General features: G+C 41.7%; 1 protein-coding gene across 4 annotated transcripts; it reads right to left on the bottom strand.

Annotated features, from left to right (window-relative positions):
• Positions 1-229: 229 nt before the first annotated feature.
• On the bottom strand, positions 230-18,214 carry rfx3 (regulatory factor X, 3 (influences HLA class II expression)). 4 transcript variants are annotated; one of them, XR_012591548.1, is made up of 18 exons: positions 18,037-18,214; positions 13,132-13,244; positions 12,913-13,001; positions 11,590-11,848; positions 9,369-9,443; positions 8,913-9,094; positions 8,636-8,755; positions 8,406-8,530; positions 8,203-8,318; positions 7,137-7,252; positions 6,854-7,008; positions 6,671-6,768; positions 6,375-6,524; positions 6,002-6,210; positions 5,733-5,886; positions 4,966-5,008; positions 4,498-4,839; positions 230-976 (listed from the first exon to the last, which is right to left on the bottom strand). XR_012591548.1 is itself a non-coding variant. In XM_074616944.1 (17 exons), exons 2-17 carry the CDS (start codon positions 13,237-13,239, stop codon positions 4,559-4,561), a joined length of 2,280 nt encoding a protein of 759 aa, XP_074473045.1. In that variant the 5' UTR covers positions 13,240-13,244; positions 18,037-18,214; the 3' UTR covers positions 230-4,558. The 4 variants fall into 4 exon arrangements, 3 of the variants coding, with proteins under 3 accessions (XP_074473045.1, XP_074473046.1, XP_074473047.1); XM_074616944.1 differs by having other exon boundaries at positions 230-4,839; XM_074616945.1 differs by having other exon boundaries at positions 230-4,839; positions 6,854-7,005.
• Between the last annotated feature and the right edge of the window lie 233 nt (positions 18,215-18,447).

Raw genomic sequence — 18,447 nt, 5'->3', positions numbered from 1 at the left:
GATCTGAAATATTCAGAAAACCAAACTACATGTGTCTTTAATAGTTTCTATATTCATCAATACGACACACTAAATGATAATGTCTTTATAAATATAAAAGTCCCCCAATTGTCCTTGTTTTTTTATGTAAAATACACAATACAAATCACCCTACACGCATTGGTTCGCTTGCCAATTTGAGAAGAAAACTTAATGGCACACAAAAAGAAAGTCACATGAAATTTGTGTGTATATATTATATCAGATACTATACATTATCCAAAAAAAAAAAGAGGAAAAAGAAATCACAAAAGCACTTTAGCCAACATATCTGATAAAATGTTCACCAAAAAGAACAAATCAAATAATTAAGACACAAATAAATATACCTTTTTTTCAGTTTTTGATATATACATATTTTTGTCTAGGGTGAATCAAAATAAAAACCTTCCCCAAATGCCACTGCCAAATGCTTGTGCTTGCATTAGAGCGTGCTACAGATGGCCACGACTCACTAGACTGTCAAATGGCACTTGAAAACATCCAAATACAAATCTCAAACAGGTCACAGCATTCAGAAAATATCGTTTGACAAAAGAAATCACGATCATGAGAAAACAATTCATAAGAGAGCATTTTACTTACAGTGACTCTCCTTGTTCATTAACCAGTTCTGTACAATAAAAAGCCGTCTGCAGGTAATCTACCATGTGTAAACTACTTGGTGTGTGTGTGAGTGTGTGTGTGTGGTCACATCCAGTAAATAAATAGTCCAGTCTGAGGACAGGTCTTTATGCTTCCCTGGTGTCTTCTCAGTGGCAGCACCTGTGCAATGAAATGTCTGCTCTGATAGCCTCTATCTGTCGCCCACCAGAGACCCAATAGTCACCCAGGCCATCTGCTCTGGCCGGGGCGAAATGAAAGGCACTGGAGTCTGCTATGGGTCAGTGAAGCTGCCGTTTCGTCCAGGTGAAGAGGCATCTCTTAGCTTTCGCTCCTATGACAAGTTAAGGAATAGCTTATGTCTTTTTTTTTTTCTCTGGTTGGAAACAGCTGTTACAAAAACAATCTCACTTCTCAATTTCATAGAGAAGTAAAGTACAATTGTGTTGGCAGCATTAGCATCAGTCCAGTGTTAACCAGGCAGACTTTGAGATGCAGAAATCACTGTCTGGCACGTTAAGTCTATGTATAATAAAATGGGGGGGGAACAACCAAAATTGACACAAAAACAATTTTCTAGCAGCACATGGTAGGCGTGCAAGACCAGAAAGCACTTATGATCCTAAAGCACACAATTAAAGAAAACATTTTATAAGCCATTTTCACTTCAGGCACAAATAATACAAGTTTACATCTACAATGTTGTACTTAATTTAAATGACAAGGGAAAAAATCAGTGAGAGAAAGATTTATAAAAAAAAAAAAAAAAAAAAAAGCCACAGGTGAGAAAAACTATCCTGCAAAACCGTCATTCCTAACCGGTACACAGATTTACAACATAATTTAAAATTTGAAGTCTCAGACAGAACCCCATCACTTTTTATAACGTCATTCTCAGAAATTCAGTGCATGTTGGGAGTCGGTTAAGTGAGCTCTTGGGAACGGAGTGCAGCTATTACGAGGACACAGATTTATGTGCAGCTCTGGAGAAAGTATACGAGGTGATCTAGCACTTAAGTTTTTGCATGCATTCATTTTTTGTTTTGGACTTTCCTCCCAACTTGCATTGGACAGTTTAATACCAAAAGTCAGGGAGCAAGTTCATTATGGTCACAGACTGATGCAAGCAAAACGCCTCAGGCCTAGCTCTTTAAAGTTCATTGACCTTTTTCTTCTTGCAGACTTTTCAAACTGTTCTTAATATAACAGGAAGCCAGATTTGCGTGTGCTCAATTTTCTAGATCTGGTGAGCCTGGACATTTCAAGCCAGCGGACTCGGGGTAACGCTACAGTATAGTAGAGATGTGTACCGTAGGTTTTTGGGGGTTTACTTTTCAGATTTGTCCTGGAAATGATTTAACAAAACATCTGTGAGATGACCCAGTAACCTAAATAACGTGCAGCATTTTGCTCCTTTACTGCTAAGCAGGGTTTTTTCTACCACAGGCACAAAGAAAAACATCGGTAAAAAGATGCTGTGTACTTCTAGTATCTGAAGGAATCATTTGACTAGTGATGGGAGCTTAAAAGGAAGTGATTACAGCAAATACAGTTTTCTTTTTTACCTTAATCAACCTACATATATGACTTACAAAGAAAAGAAAGAAACAAAAAAAACCTCATGATCCTCCTGTACAGTAGGTCTGCCATTTGTAGTGGTATAATTCATAATCAGTGCCCATTATAATGTGTTTATAATGGGGTAAGCATCTAAACCAAAAACACAATAAATATCAATAAATAAACATTTTCTGCAGAGGAATCGTGCAGATCATTTTCAACAAAAACAAAAAATCATTTTAGTAACAAAGTGTTCCTATTAAGAGGATTAATCTCAATAATCTCCACAACATAGAATGCGATAACAGTTCAAGTATAGATGTAGTCTAATGAATCAGAAGTTAGTCCCCCATGCCTTTTTCCCCATTTCACAGTCTATGAACTAATTACAGAGGAGCTACGAAAAGAAACAATCACATATAAAGCAACAAATATATGTAGTGTATCATCATTATATATACTATACATATATATATCTATATATCTCTTTGAATATCACAAAATATCTACTTTTGGTCCGCTGTACAAAGATGATCTTTAAACAGGGAACAAAGGGGGTGAAAGCATTTTTTATGGGCTAAAAACTGAAATGGAAAATGTATCAGAGGTGAGAGAAAAAGCAATGCATGTTTTTCTCCGTCGCGTTGAGATTTGTGCAGTACAGTGGTGTGTGTGCAATAAGGTTTGGTGACTGCTGCACGCGTCAAAAAGGGCTGGCACCACTGGTTTGAGGTAGGGTGACTGATGGATGTGTTCCAAACACACATACACACACAAGCACGCAGACACACGGGCTTTATATATATACACATGCACATAAAAACACACAGTGCACACCTATGCATCCATGTTCACACGTACACACTTCACCCAGTAACAAAGGCTAATGCGAGAGTAGGCCTCAAGAGGGCAGAGTGAGGGCAGGAGCAAGGCTAAAGACCGTGATTCAGATAAGTAATGAGCTTAGTAGAGCTGATCCAGAGAAAAACCACAACAGGTGTGTCTGTGCCTGTATTCCTTGGTCTCAACACTGATGAGCCAGCCCAAATCCAGCCACGAGTCACCACGAAAGCCAAAGTTTGTGGCTGGGACAATGCAGAGGGGGCTGTGGGCTCTCTACAGCACACAGTCAGGACTACAAGGACAGCTGCATTTAAGGATAAGGCACTATGATAAAGCCGAGGTACATTAAATCCCTGACATTCCTTCTGCTCTGCAAACATGGCACTGTGGGACAGGAAACAGCTCTCGGGCGGCCCAAGTGGCTCCCTCTCAGCTTCTTCGTGTTGGTTTGTTTTTGGTCCTTTGTGAACTTAAATGTCGTTAAAGACAGAAACTGCAAAAAAACAAAAAAAAAATAGGGGGAATATGTCCAGTAAATTTTCAAGATTACAACTGTAAACCACACTACAGAGCATCTAAAATGAACAAAGGCAAGCGATATGCACAGGGTGCATAGAAAAGCTAGCGTTGAGGAAGTGGTTTTGTACAGCTGGTCTATTTCTATATACACAAGTAGCAGCACAGATACGTCTTTAGGGGTTTTCTTTTTTCTGTGGCTAAAATCTAGAAGTGGTTATCAGTGAGTGGCTACCATCAAACAGAACAGACAAAACTGCCCCATGATCCTTTTTTTTTTTCAAATGCCGTACATACATAGAAAGTCCTCCCTTTTGTTTTTTAGCTACATACAATACTCAAAATATTTTGTTCAGCCAAACGTTTATCAGCAGTTGGAATGCATGTGGACATAAATCATGCTAAAAATTAGGAGGGAGAAATGGAAAAACAAAAACAAAAAAACACAATGATAGCACCATGAGTTTTGGGTAATACCAATTTGAAAAGTACAGCAAAACTATTTACAAAAGGTGAAGGTCTTGAGTCAAATCGATGACTTTGCTCCGCTGGGACTAGTGACATGGATTTGAGCTCTGAGACATCAGTAGTTTGAAAAAGAGTTGAATTTTCCTTCAAGGCAAAAAAACCCGTCTGTGTAGACAGACAGAGGCGTTTAAGTCATGCCTTGGCGGGAAAACATTTAACGGGTCAAATTAGTCCTCCTCCAGCTGCCGCATTGCGATAGAGCACAGACTTTATGGGATGACACCACACCCAGAATCTACAGCAGTCAGACACGGACAGCACATCTTGGCCAAAGTATCATCATTTCAGCGCCCCCCTCCCCCCCGCCCCCCCCCACTGTGACCGGGCTAGAGAGGGGAGACGAGAGCGTGTCCACACGAGTGCAGACAAGAGACAATGCATGAAGAAGACGGAAACATCTAGACTTACAGAGAGAAAGATATGTGGAGTGTGAGACGGCGAAACTCAGGCCAGACTTGCCCTCGGACCCTCAAACGGAGGCGTAGGTGTTGCCTGTGGCGCTGCAGTGGCGGATGGTGGGAGTGCCGGCGGAGGGGGTTAGGATGTGCTCGGTGTGGTCCTGCGGGGGCTGGGGCAGCGAGTGGAGGACGCCGGGCTGGACGACCCCCACAACAGGGTGGGACCCGTCCTCTAGTGCCCCGACCTGGATCACCTGGATCACCTCGTGCTCCGACTTCTCGCGCTTGGCGAGAGGTTCCCCGGACTCCTCCACGTCGTCTTCTAAGTCGCTGTCCATCCCACTCGTTTCGTCTAGACGGGAGAAAGCATCACGTGTGTGTAAAACACTGGTACACACTCAAGAGCTCACGTAAAGGTTTTTTTTAGAATACCGGTTGAGTTCTCAGTCTATTGCGCTTTAAACATTTTGTCACGTACCTTTATCAATGTTAGAGAGGGACAGGGTGTTGAGGCTGTCGAACTGAAAACACAGACAAACAATCAGAATTAGTGGTTCACATAGTTTTTATGTGTTTCTAATCTAAAACAGATACCAGATTGTAATTATGCAAAACATCCAGTTGTGGAAGAAGTACTCAGAACCTTTAGTAAAGTAAAAGTAGCAATACTACAGTGTAAAAATACTCGGTTACAAGTAAAAGTCCTGCATTGAAAATCTTACTTGAGTAACAAAAGTATTAGAATCAATATAGCATCAAAAGTGAAAGTATGTATTATTATGCAGAAAGACCCATGTCAGAATAATATATACTATATTATTGAATTATAATTATTGATGCATTACAATATATCACATTAATATTGCAGCTGGTTATGGTGTAGCACATTTATAATGCTCAACTGCTGGGCAGCTCAATCTACAATAATATATCATCATTTATAAATTGATTCAGATTATTAAAACAAAATATAAATCTGTAAAGTAACTATAAGCTGTCAGATAAATGTAGTGCAGTAAAAAGGACAATATTTCCCTCTGAGTGGAGTAGAAGTATAAAGTAGCAGAGAACGGAAATACTCAAGTAAAGTACAAGTCCCTCAAAATTGTACTTAAGTACAGTACTTGAGAAAATGTAGTTCCATCACTGAAAACATCTCTTCTGGGGTGATTTTATCAATAGATCTAAAATGAGCAAACAGAGGTGATTTCACATCTGATATATTATAGTGTATCTGTCATATACCTCCCCCATGATACCGATGGTTGTCTCTCCGGTAGCTTGCGCCACGCGATGCTCCACCAGGTAAAACATGTACTCGTCGTACAGCAGGCGGATCAGGTGGAAGGAACCGAAGCTGGCAGCGCTGCGCAGGGTCAGGTCCCTGATCACCATAGAACTGCAGAGACATTCAAAAAAACAAAACATTGTGAGCGTTTTGTCTCTTCAAAACTGCAGCTGCAAACTCCCAGATGTGTCTCAGTATGTTTTTTGTTTGTTTTTGTTTTGCAGACCTGTAGAAGGACCACTTGAGCAGGAACTGTCGAGCCGCCCTGGGGAAGCTGGGCCGGTGCTCGTAAGGCTTGAGCACCTGAGTGACCACGTTCTCCAGCCAGGCTGCCCACTGCTCCAGGGAGCTCTGCTGCTGTAGCGTGGCCTTGAAGTCCTGCTCCAAGTGCTGAACGACTCCCTCCTCACACTGGCACACCCATGATGCCTGCTCCTATACAGCAACACGGAGAAAAAGTACCGGGAGGTTCACACTTTGTACAGTGAAAGTAAAAGGTAAAAAAAAAATTATTCTTTTGACTATAGAGAAGGAATAGTTTAGTACACATAACAAAAGCGCCACTGCTGAATATCCAAACACAAAAGAGCTGTTCTGACCTGTACGTTGGCAAAGTCAACACGGTTGAGATCACTCAGCATCTGGTTGATCTGGGATGTGTTTTGCAAAACAGCACGTGCCGCCTGAGCCAGGTGGTTCAGAGATGTGTATCTGCGCAGTGTTTGCGCAAAGGCACTAACAGCGGCAATCTGTGGAAAGAGCACACACAAAAGCCCAGGTGTTACCTCCTGTAACGCACACATACCTCTCAAAACCGATGGTAAAAATCTATTTTAGAGACGGTAACAGGTGACTTTACGTTATTCATACTCTAGTGTGAATACTGCGAGTGTACCTTGGTCTGGATCATTCTCTGTGGAATGGCATTCATGGCATTATTGAGCCAACCTTCCAGGCTTTTGGCAAAGTTGCGAATGGCTTGAGTCAAGGCACCTGGAATAAAACAACAGTGAGTTAATGATTGTGATGTAACAAACATTAACACGCAGCAGACAAGTAAACACGAGAGGTGTCTTACTGGGAATGGGTCTCAGGACATCAGGAATGAGGATCTCCACAAGGGCCTGGTACATTAGATGGTCACAGGTGCTCATCCATTTGAGCACGGCCTCGTTTCTGCACAGCTCCAGTAGCTGCGAGCGGGGCAGCCGTGCTTCGATCTCACTTAAGCTGCTGAGGAATGAACAAAACCAGACTTAATTCATTTCAGGATGATCTGAAAAAAGTTCTTTAGCAAAACACTGACAGACTTCATCAAACATTGTATATCATCATCATCATCATCATCAGCTTGACCTCACCTGTTTTCTGTTACAGTGGCACCCTCTACAGAGTCAGGGGGGGAATAACGCCAGAACGTCTGCCACAACTTCTCAATTAGACTGAACTGGAGGTTGACAACCACATCCAGGATAGCCTGACACAAAAGCAGAGAATAAACAAAAAACAGTGAATAGTTTTCACTGGAACTACTTTCTAAAAAGAAGAAAGAAAATGTCCCCTTGAAAACAGTCGATAGTGAGGTCTGTGGATTATCAAAGAGAAACCTGAACATTACATTGTCGGTTGTCAAATTCTTTCTGCAGAGCTCTGAGGAGCACACATGAAATTCCATTAACCCCCCATTGTGTTGATGTGGCAGCAGAAATCTAAAAAACCTCAAACTAGCTGCGTTTTTTTTTGTAATTTGGGTGAAGTGACCCTTTAATCATTAGAAAAAGATGGACAGCCCTCTGTCGGATCATAAGGCCATCACCTGTGGACGACCTGATCCCTACTTTTCCAGACATTAGGAGAGGGTATGATTGAGAACTTCACAAGACTAAGAGAAAAATTCTGTTCCAAAATGCCAGCAGCTGGCATTTACAAATCTCTGTCACTACAAACACACATGACCTTTCCCAAGGTTTCCACACACACACACTGAATCCAGCCAAAGTTGAAATATGTGATCTTTTTCAAAATTTGTAAAAACGTAGAAGTATTTTTCAGTCTTAACTGCCTTTTCTCATTAAACACAGCTTAAATAAGATTAAACTAGTAAATTGCTGTAATAATAGACATTGGCACATATACTGGGAGAAAAAAAAACATGGACTTGATTCTAGTAGGGAATGAGAATCTTAATAGAAAATAATAGATTTAAGAGGGTGGTGAGATGCAGCTAGCCCAGGCAGATCAATAGATGAATGTACAGTCACGATGCCTGCGTAGTCATATTGATGATGTGGTATCAAGGAATACTGCAATATTGAAAGCTTTCTTTGAGCACTGGAGAGGGACTCGACCCCCTGTCCCCCCCCCCCCCTGTGAATTACACTCATGTGCCAAAGTGAGTGAATATGAAAAGAGCGCCCTTTATCTAACCTCACAGTGCTCTCTGTAAAGGGACTGGAGAGCTTTCACATCCTCTGGGCTGATGTTCTCTGTATTGCTCTGTCCCACATCCAGGTCGACAAAGTCAGGGAGTGCCCGCGATGCATCTGTAAAACATAAATATTCCGTTTATTTCAGTGCATCCCATGTGTTTTTTATTTTTTTTTAGATAAAAGAAAAAAAAGTGGGCTGACCTAGGAACTGCTGGTGGTGTTGACTCTGTGCAATGACTGTCTGCTCCTCTGCACCGGGCTGCTGCTGGCCTACACCTGAGTAATTGTCCCCAGAGCAGCCATCGAACTTCTGCACCGGCTTGAACCTGAAATCACATGGCTCACATCAGTATGTATTAAAAAAAAACTAAAAAACTGTGACTTGTGTCCCAACAAGTGCTGCATGTCTGCATGCATAGTTACACGTGTACCTCTGTTTCTGCTGAACAGGCTGCTGTCTGAGGGCCATATACTGCATGTCTTCTTGGAGTCTATTGAGCGGTGAGTCTGGTTTCACACGTATACCATAGTAGTGATATTTGGAGTTCCCTCTGCAAGAAAAGTTCACATGGGTGGAAGAACAGATGAGGCTTTTAGATGAAGTAATGAGTAAGCATTCAGCCATTAGATGAAAAATCTAAAATCGCCAAATGGAGAACTTTTCCTTACTTAAGAAAAAGAAAATCGGGGGAAAAAAAAAAAGCTAACCTCGTCCCAAGGCGCCTTGTACGGAGTCCCATGAAGATGGAGCGGATGAGTTTGCCAAAAGAGGCTGCATTTACAGGGTCCAGTTTCTGCTCCTGGCAGTGGCGCAGATAATGATTGTAGAGGGTAGAGCGTGGTAGACTTACGCCCTCTGCTGTCTCGTAATTGTCCAACAGCCACTGGAGCTACAAGGGGGAATACATGCTTCTTTACTCAAGAGGTTTTCACGCAAACTGTGTGGAAAGTGACCTCAGACTGACAGTGTGTGTAATCCTGATGTTGCAGCATCACAACCTCTGCGAAAAGCATTTCTATATAGCAGCCAACAAGAGTAACAATTCAAAACCAGCAACAAAAACAGCAAGCACTACATCAAAAACTCAAAATGTATACAGAGTTGAGAGAGGCAGAAGAGGTCAAAGTAAGGCGAGGGCAAGCATTTGTAAAAAAGCAACTTACATGGCTGTTGAGCAGCGAGCTTCTCTGACTGGATAAACCCTCAGATTTTTGGAGCGTCTCAATCGCCATTTCAATCTGATAAACCACGAAGCACAGGACAACAGAATGTAAGAGAGGGGGGGGAAATCAAAACAAAAGCAAGGAAAATAAAAGAGTTCATGTGGACACGTTAGTATCCACTAGCAAAAATAAAGAGAGTCTAGGAAAGGACCCCAAAGCAAGCAGCACTAAACCCAAGCAGAGCGGGGACAACCTGGCATTTAAGGTAATGTACATCAATCGAGGATAGCTGGCAGACACACAACCCCTTCCAGACTCCACTAACACAGATCTAATCATTACAACTATCATGGGCAGAGAAAATGCCAGACTCCATTACCAAAAACAAAAGGACTGGGGCAGTGTGCCAAGATGATTTAGTAACACCTGCACGACAACCTCAAGAGTTATGAAACGCTTGCTCATGCTTCACGGGAAGAAGTCTAATTGGGTATTGGCATTTTTACAAACAGCCTAATGTCTAACGAAAACAAACAGTAACACCGGCTAACAAAGCGTGATGTGAAAGAGACATACTGCTACTACTGTTAGGGATGCAGAATTAATCGAATATTAATTGCGATCACAATTTTGCTTCCCACAATTAAGTGAACATGATCGCCTGCGATATTGACATTTAAAATTGCGTATAGAAAACTCTGCTGCATATCAAATCAAGCGCTTCTTAAACTAACAGCTAGCCACCAGCCGGTGATTGAGATGTTTCGGCTTCACTTTTGGGTATAGATTTAATCTATAATCAATGTGTTTATGATTAAATTAAGAGCGTAAAATTAATTATCTAGTTCTTATTGTTGCTAATTTTGCTCTCAAAGTGCACCAGAATGAAGTATTTAACTTTAAAATGTAGCTAACAAAGGGTAGGGTATCCCTGTATTTTCTCATATTGCAATATATATATATATATATATAGTCAGTTTTATGTATAGTCCGTTTTTTCCAACATCGTGCAGCCCTAATTTGTACATTAACAGGAATGTAGCACGGCATAGAAGTGAAAAGAGTGCTCTGTTTATATTAATGTGAAAGTGCAATAAAATATGTTGTCGCTAAAATAATAATACTAAAATAATTGTGATACCAATATTGATCAAAATAATCGGGATTATAATTTTGGCCATAAGCGTGCAGCCCTAACTACTGTTTTTTAAATGTATTTCTGGCAAATTAGCGTTGTGTTTCAGTGTGATTCCATTGTTGTTGCATGGAATGGTTGTCCACTTATTATCATTTTTATTACTGCTTTTGATACATCTCCTGTTTTAGAGATCACCTTTTGTGTTCTGATGTCATAATGGTGAAATGAATGAGCAGATAACTGAGGTTGTATACCACGGTCACCCCTCAGCAGTAAATACTGCCCATTTATCTTGTCGAGAACATCACTTAGGCTCGACGAGGATGAGCTGGTGTTTTGCAGAAGCAGTTAAAATGCCCTTGCACACTGGATGTTCTAAACTCTCCCGCCATGACTGATATCCTCGTACTGTAATGTCAGTCGCCAAGCATCATTGCTACATTACTGCCAGGGAGCGTCATTATGGTGGACTATATGAAAATACCTAATGGGGCGTTCAGATTATAGCGCTTTGTCCAATGCAGGACTCTTGTGAGGAGGAATGGGCGAGTCCTCCCCTCCTTAATACACCTGTCTCAGGTTTTAGCCCCTCCTTTCTTCTACACCAAAGCGTGGGAATAACAGGCCGATGAAATCAGGGATGGAAAACAAAGCCCTGCCTGCATTACTTGAACATTAATATCAAGGGTTACCAATGTGAACATTGCTGGCAGTAGTTCGATCACAGCGGAGACACAGCCTACGCAGCGCATCGAATCCATCAGCAAAGGATCATCAACACAACCAGTCGTGGAGGAGGCGCACACAAAAGTTGCTTCTCCATAATGTGACATAATATATGTACTATGTGTATTTTGAAAACATGACAGAAATATTGAGTTTGGAACTCTGCTAAAGAGACGGGTGTCCTACATTTTGGATCACACTAGTGCATGGATCAATACAGTGTGACATGGAACAGAGCAGAGAGACTAACAGCTGTGTGGATCTAAAACAGGGAAGAGGTAGAAGTTACTACAAAGTCACAAAAGACACATAAAAAGCAGGCAAGGCAAAAGGTAGGTGAGGTAGCTGTGCACTTACAGTAGCCGGGGAAGCTCGTGCCGTCTGGGTGGCGGGGTGGGGTCCAGCGTTGTCCATGATGTAAGCTCCAGGACTGGTGCTGATCACCTGACCCCCCGCCAGATTCATGCTCATTCCTCCACCGCCCCCTCCTCCGTTGTTGGTCATGCCATGAGATGTCACCACAGTGGACACTTGTGATGAGCTGCCCTGCGTGTCAAAGTAGCTCCCTCCACTGTTCTGGCTATACAGCTGTGGCTCTGAGTACGAGTAGGTTCTTCTGTGCAGAAGAGATGTTAGCGGTCAGACATATAAGGCTGTGAATTGGCAAGAATCTGGCGATATAATACGTAGCACGATACAGGGGTTACGATTCAAAACATTGCGATTTTTTTAACCTAATTTTAGGAAAACAGTCAACGTAAAAAGAACACCACCATATGCATGAAATCTGAGTTTAAAAAAAGTTTACTTTTTCATGCAATCTGAACAGTGGGATCTGCATTTGCCTTCATCACAGTCTCTGTAACATCAAACATCACCGCGCTACTTTGAGAAGGCACATACACTGAGAGGACGCATATCTTTACAAATGAAATAAAGTATTGACTTAGTCAATCTTTGCGTGTAAACTGTTATTAATCAAAAAATCGATCCTGCGTTTTTGAGAATCGATACAGTATCACAAAACATAATATTGCGATATTTTTGATATTTTCTTACACCCCATGTCAGACAATTGTCATAATGGGGGACAATCCAAAATGTATTATCATTTTTAATTGATTTTTTTTTTTAATCGAAGTAACATTTAATATTTAATTTATACATTTAAATGTGCTTGTGATTTGGGTCCCTTTAAATATAACTTTCACATATTCTGTTGACACAAGCCTGCTACTCAGCTCATACATCCAGCTGTTTTGGTGTATCTATGATTTTGTATTTCTAAGCACTATGTGTGTTTCCACCAGCAGCTGAGGTCACACAGTGTGTGTGTGTGTGTGTGTGTTTGTGTGTCACAGTAAGACAAACACAGCTTGGGCTTGTTAGTCGAGTGTCTATTCCTTAGACCCAGGGGACCCTCCCTGGTGTAGCATCATCAGCACTTAAAACAGGCCTACTTCTGCTCATGTTCAGGTGACTGAGCACAATCAAAACACGCGACTGCAGACCCCCTCATAAAGGAAAACAAACGACCACCAGCATCATGTGCTTTTGACATGAATGATGGTTTGAGGAGACTCAAGAGGAGGAGGAGGAGGAGGAACATGCTGCAGAGACGTTAGCGCTCATATTTGTGGAGTGGTGTTAAGAGCAGAGCCGGGGAACAGACTGACTCACATGTTGCCATTGGTGTAGACGCCACTGTTCTCCTCCACATACTGCACCTGTGCTGGGTAAACATGCTGAACCTGTTGAACAGTCTGGGCCTGGCAACACAAATTGCAGGAGTTGAGTTATTTAATTGACAAAAGTCACATATTGCTCTGACAAATACAGACATGCGCACACATGTGCACCCACGCAGGCACATTCAGACACAGACAGGGCTGGATGTACCTGTTGCTGGACAGGCACCTGCTGGGTGGAGCCGGTAGGCTGGACAGGCACGGCGGTCTGAAGAGGGACAGTGGAGGTGGAGTCAGCGCCTGCTTCAGGGGTCTGCATGGCGCCTAAATAAATCAGGGGAAACACAGTGTTAACTGTAGACAGATAATGGTCACAATCACTGAAAACCAAGAACACTCGAGTCTCAACCCACCGGTCTAACTGGCAAAGCAACTTTACAAGTCAGTAACAACAACATAATAATCTTAATGTATCAGAGAGCTGAGCCAAAGTTCACATGGGTCATCGAACATTCATAACTCAGTCAAACAGAGTAGATTTAGAAATATGAGGTTGTATTCTTCTGGTTGTTGTTAAAAAACAGATTTATAATTTACAAAAGGCAGAGGAGCACACATTTACCCCCTCTTATTTTACAGCAACTGGTGAAATAGTCATAAAATCAGTGACCTCAAATAACTCAACAAACCTTAACGTGTCCAGAATATTTTGCATTTAATAACAAAAACAAAAATCTATCATATTCAGGAAGGTAAACTCAGCATCTTCCTTTAAATCTCAGACTCACCTTTATCTTATGTTATCTTTTTCTTAACTGATGGCCTATTTTTGTAACTATTTATATGATTTTATCTTGTTTAGATCTTTAAGTTCTGGATGTTTTTGGACTTGTTTCATGCTTTTATTGTAAAGCACTTTGTAACTTTGTTTTTGAAAAGGTGCTATATAAATAAAGTTACTTTTATTATTAGTATTATTATTATTATTATTACATGACAAAAGCTTTGTAAAGAGGAAAATATATCCAAGAATTATCCCTCAAGATTTGGTTAGACCAGGACAAAAAAAATGTCCCTAAATGAGATAATAGAAAACGTTTCAACCACAAATCACTCAAGTTTTAGCCAAATCAATGCTACTAAAGCTGCTCGAGAGCAATTCCAACCCGAGCACCTGTTTCTGCCTGATGGTACTTAATGTACCGAGAGCCTCATGCATCAGCGGCACATGGTCTTGTCTCCATGTTCACAGCCATAAAATAAGTTAATATTTAACAAACTCCAAATAGATGCTGCCCCTTGTTGCTCTGTCAGTTCCCACTTTTACAGGTTACTTGAGATTGGAAGTCCTGGATCAAGAAAAAAGGCACTAAGAACAACTGAATTATCTCATTTTTTAAGTGTCTTTTACCAGATAGCATCATAAAAGAGCTGTTATTGTGCATCAGAGCTGTAAGTAAGTATTTACAAACCATAACTATTTTGAAGATAAGGATAAGAGTGTGATGGTGAACCTGTGTTTATGAGTTAATAATAGCTCCCATCACCCGTTCCTTCCAGGGCAAGGCCACCTCCTCCCCATCACAGTTTCCACCAACAAGCCTCTCTTGGTTAATTAAGCTGGGTCTCCTAACAGCTTCTATCCTCTCCGGAGACAGCCTGCCCCTTCCCTTCAACATCATACTGGCCTTTTTTTCTCGGGGAGAAGGCTATCACTTTATTCGTGTCGGGGTGACTAACCTCAAAGTTGGACTACAAAAGCTGAGTCGATCCCTGCTGGTGCGCTGAGAGCGTGAGGAGCAGTAAGGCAGCAGGGAAAAAAAATATCTGCATTTTTTTCTTTAAACATACAGAAGATTCATTAAGGCAAAGCCGTCTGCTTCCAGCATGGCTATTTTCAACACCTTGGGGAGGGGGGTTCGAGTATATACTATCACTGTCAGACATGTCAGCAGCAGGCTGTTGCTAGACAGGCTGCAGTCTGGCTCGTGGAAAAAATAAACTACTATGCTGCTCAAATATTCATATTCTGCGATTTTCGACGAGATTCGGAGTTCACAAAAACACAACTCCTTCACCCTGAAGTGTGAAAGCGACCGGATGCAAGGCTACCAAAATTGTTATATATGTCAAACCGCACAGTAAAACCTTTAGCTCACCATATCCCAATGCTAAAAAAAGGACCCGTGAACAGAGGAGAATGTAGACTTATATTCAGCAGTGCAGTTTGAAAAGCTAAAGTACACGGCCCCAACTGAGCCCACCTAATCGAGGAAAAAGAGCCCCTGCATCTCAACACACTCTTGTTGCCTCACCCCAACCCCCCTCCACAAACACACATATATACACGCACACACACTAACACACCTCCTGCCTCACCATTCAGGCACTCCCTTGTGGCCCACTTAAACGCTGTGCTCCACTGAGCAAGTGCAAGCCCTACAAAGACACAGAGGAACAAAAGCCACCAAGGAGGGCAACATTTTGCCCTGCGCTTTCTCCCCCTCGATTCCTCCTCGCTAACATTACAAGCGACAAATAAGAAAGAGTGCAAGGTTCACAGGTCGCAGGCAGCTATGCCAGAAATATACACTGTGCCATATTTGCCTCTCTGATGATCATGTGTGATAAAGGTGGAGACTGATGGACTATGTAAAGAAACAAGAGCTGGTGAACGAGGTTGAAAAGTATACGCAAAAATCTCTCCCTCTCACACACACACGCAAGTACATGCAACCCCAGGCAAGACAGGATCACGATCAGGTGCTAGTACTGCAGGAAAACAGGTGGAGGAGATGTAATTGGGAGCTGAAGTGTGGGGGGGGGGGGGGGGGGGGGGGGTATGCAAAGTGTTTGTTTAGGAGTCAGGTGATACAGAAAACTGGGAGTGACATCTATTCTTCAGGACTGTGCTGATGTCAATATGGGATACGGATTGTTGTGCCAAAAAAAGAGAAGTGAAAGTCAGTGTTTAATCTGATTTTATTCCATGACACGACCGCGGGAAAACAGAAATGTCAAATGTGCCATCATTCTGGAAGCATCATGACATAGCGGGTCTAACCGTACTCTGTTATTGCCAGATGTGGGGTTAGGAAACAACAACAAAACAAGCACCTTTAAGTCTCCTCTTTCATCAACAATATACACTATTGCGGGCAGGCTGGGGGAAAATAAACCAAACATGCTGCATTCTGCTAAGCCATGAAAATGGATGACTGAATAATTGAATTAATCAGCCCCTCTTTAAGTGATTGGAAATGTAACAGGATCCGGGCAGCAGGTGGCATGGTACTATTTCTGCACTAGCGGACTACAGGTAAGTGGTAACATGATCTGATAACTAGCAGTTCCCAACATCCTGTTTTCTCTGTGTGTGTGTGTGCATGACCTATTTTGGGTTGTATGAGCCAATGATAATAATAATAATATATTTAAATTATTTTACCTGCAGTATGCATGCATAAAATTGTGCCATTGGTGTTTTGATCTAATTGGTTTGAATTGCTCTGGCTCTGTTAACTTGCTACATGAGTAGTACTGTCTGTGATTCATGGTTCACAACTATAACATACACTGAAAAAAACTACTTCTGGTACATTGTATTTACGGTGTGGTGGACACAGATAGGCCTCGATGGTCAGGAGGAGTCCCATCACTGCTATAGAGGTGCACCTGTCCTCCACTCACTTCTCTCCACAGACACACCTGATCTCCCCCCCTAAAGGGAACCAGAGGTCGCAGCTGCACAGGGAGACCCAGTGGACCACACGAATAATTGTGATGCAACATTAAGAAACCCACATCTCTACTTACTTACATGAACCACCCTGCAGGATTTAAGGAATTCTAAAATGCAAGTTTTACAATTCTATTGTGATGAAAAGGGGCATATTTATGCTACTTATTTTGTACTGTTATTACCCTGTGCCTTTTTACTTTTTTGTCTTTTCTTAAAGCTGACTCGGTGTAAACTGCTCAGAATTCCAATGTAAGTAGATGCAAATGGCAAATAAAACTCTTGAATTTGATTGAAATAGATGTGACTTATTCAATTTGAAGTGAGCCTAAAATTAACCTGGCAAAAATATTAAAAGAATCTTCCCCCTCTGGACAGTGTCATGCTGGGTTGCTCTCTTTCTTGTGCACCCAGAGGAAAAACACACACATAACAAAAATACTAAATGTTTTCTCAATAATAATAATAATAATAATAATAATACCTGTATTGCAGAAGGGATGGATGATGGATGTATCTTAGCAACCCCGTTACAGATTGTGCAATGCAGAATAATGAAATGATTCAGGGGGGAAATCGGGTAGTTAACATTGATGTATTTTAATGTTAAATCAGGGCAGGTGTTTTTTCCTTTAAAAACTTCTCCTTGTGTTCTCAAGATAGCTTATCACATCCCATCTGAAGCCACAAAGAGGGCAGATGGAGAGCTAGCGAAGCTCCCTAAGACAAAAGGGAAAGTAATGGCTTAGCTATTGTCAATAGCAGTTTAGTGTGTATATATGCAGAGCTAGCTTCACAGCACTTTCACCATTTGCTGATCGACCTTATTGATTGTCTGATCGACACATAAAACTTGCATAAATATCGCCGTTAACATTAGCCCCCCCAAAAAAAAAAAAAAAAATGGGACCCCAACAGGCATTGTAAGACGCTGGCGTTAGCAACCTAGCAACAACAGACACCTGCTCCTGCTTCCAGCTGACCAGCAGCTAGCATCAGAGGCTAGCACCAGATCCTACATGTATGCTACCACACAAACACAAGCATGGTGACTTTAAGCAAATAAGTTACGCGGAAAAACGTTTTTTTTGCCACACTATCTGACTGCTTAGGTGAGCTTTAGCCACAGAGCTAGCTCCTTTGCTAGCGACCCTCTCACAGCTGTGGGTTTCTACAGGCAACGTTAGCAAAGCAGGCTACCACGTCACAAAGAAACACCCTCGCTAGCAAACTACCCACCGAGCCTTCATTCAGCAGAGAGACAAAAACACATAAAACCCCACAGCATTTAACATCTATACCTTCCACACAATCATCCTCCACCCTTGAAGCGACAGTGAGGACTTGAATTGATAGTAATAAAAGATGTATTCAAACCTGAGCTGTGGTACTGGTTGATGAAGATGAGGATGGTGGAGGAGGTGGTAATGATGGAGCGAGAGGTTGTTGTTGGTGGGTTACAGTCGCCAGGACTACGGTGACTATGGCTGCTGCCTCACTGGGCAACAGTTGCTATAAAACTCAACCGGGAGCGCGCAACCTTACCAGGCAAGGTGGGAGGAGATTAAAGCGCACTTAATACTAACAGAAATCAAATCACACCCAAATATATATAGGATTATTATGATGATGGGAATATGGTACAAGGATGGCAAATTCTTCCTTTAGTCTGATTTATCTGGAGACTTTGAATAAATCAAGGATGAATAACATGTTATATGGAAATAAAGTCAGACATTTGTTTCAGTTATTCAAGATTCAAGATTCAAGATGTTTATTGTCACGCCG

The sequence above is a fragment of the Sebastes fasciatus genome, chromosome 19 (assembly GCF_043250625.1).
Source record: "Sebastes fasciatus isolate fSebFas1 chromosome 19, fSebFas1.pri, whole genome shotgun sequence".
NCBI classification, from domain to species: domain Eukaryota; kingdom Metazoa; phylum Chordata; class Actinopteri; order Perciformes; family Sebastidae; genus Sebastes; species Sebastes fasciatus.
This window is presented reverse-complemented; position numbering and strand designations above follow the sequence as displayed.

Excerpts from the sequence above, each read along its gene's own strand:
- rfx3 (XM_074616944.1), bottom strand. The coding sequence starts at position 13,239 with ATGCAGACCCCTGAAGCAGGCGCTGACTCCACCTCCACTGTCCCTCTT. Across the intron at positions 9,095-9,368 it reads GCTCGCTGCTCAACAGCCAT|CTCCAGTGGCTGTTGGACAA; the intron begins GTAAGTTGCTTT and ends TCCCCCTTGTAG. Across the intron at positions 4,840-4,965 it reads CCTCTCTAACATTGATAAAG|ACGAAACGAGTGGGATGGAC; the intron begins GTACGTGACAAA and ends TCTCCCGTCTAG.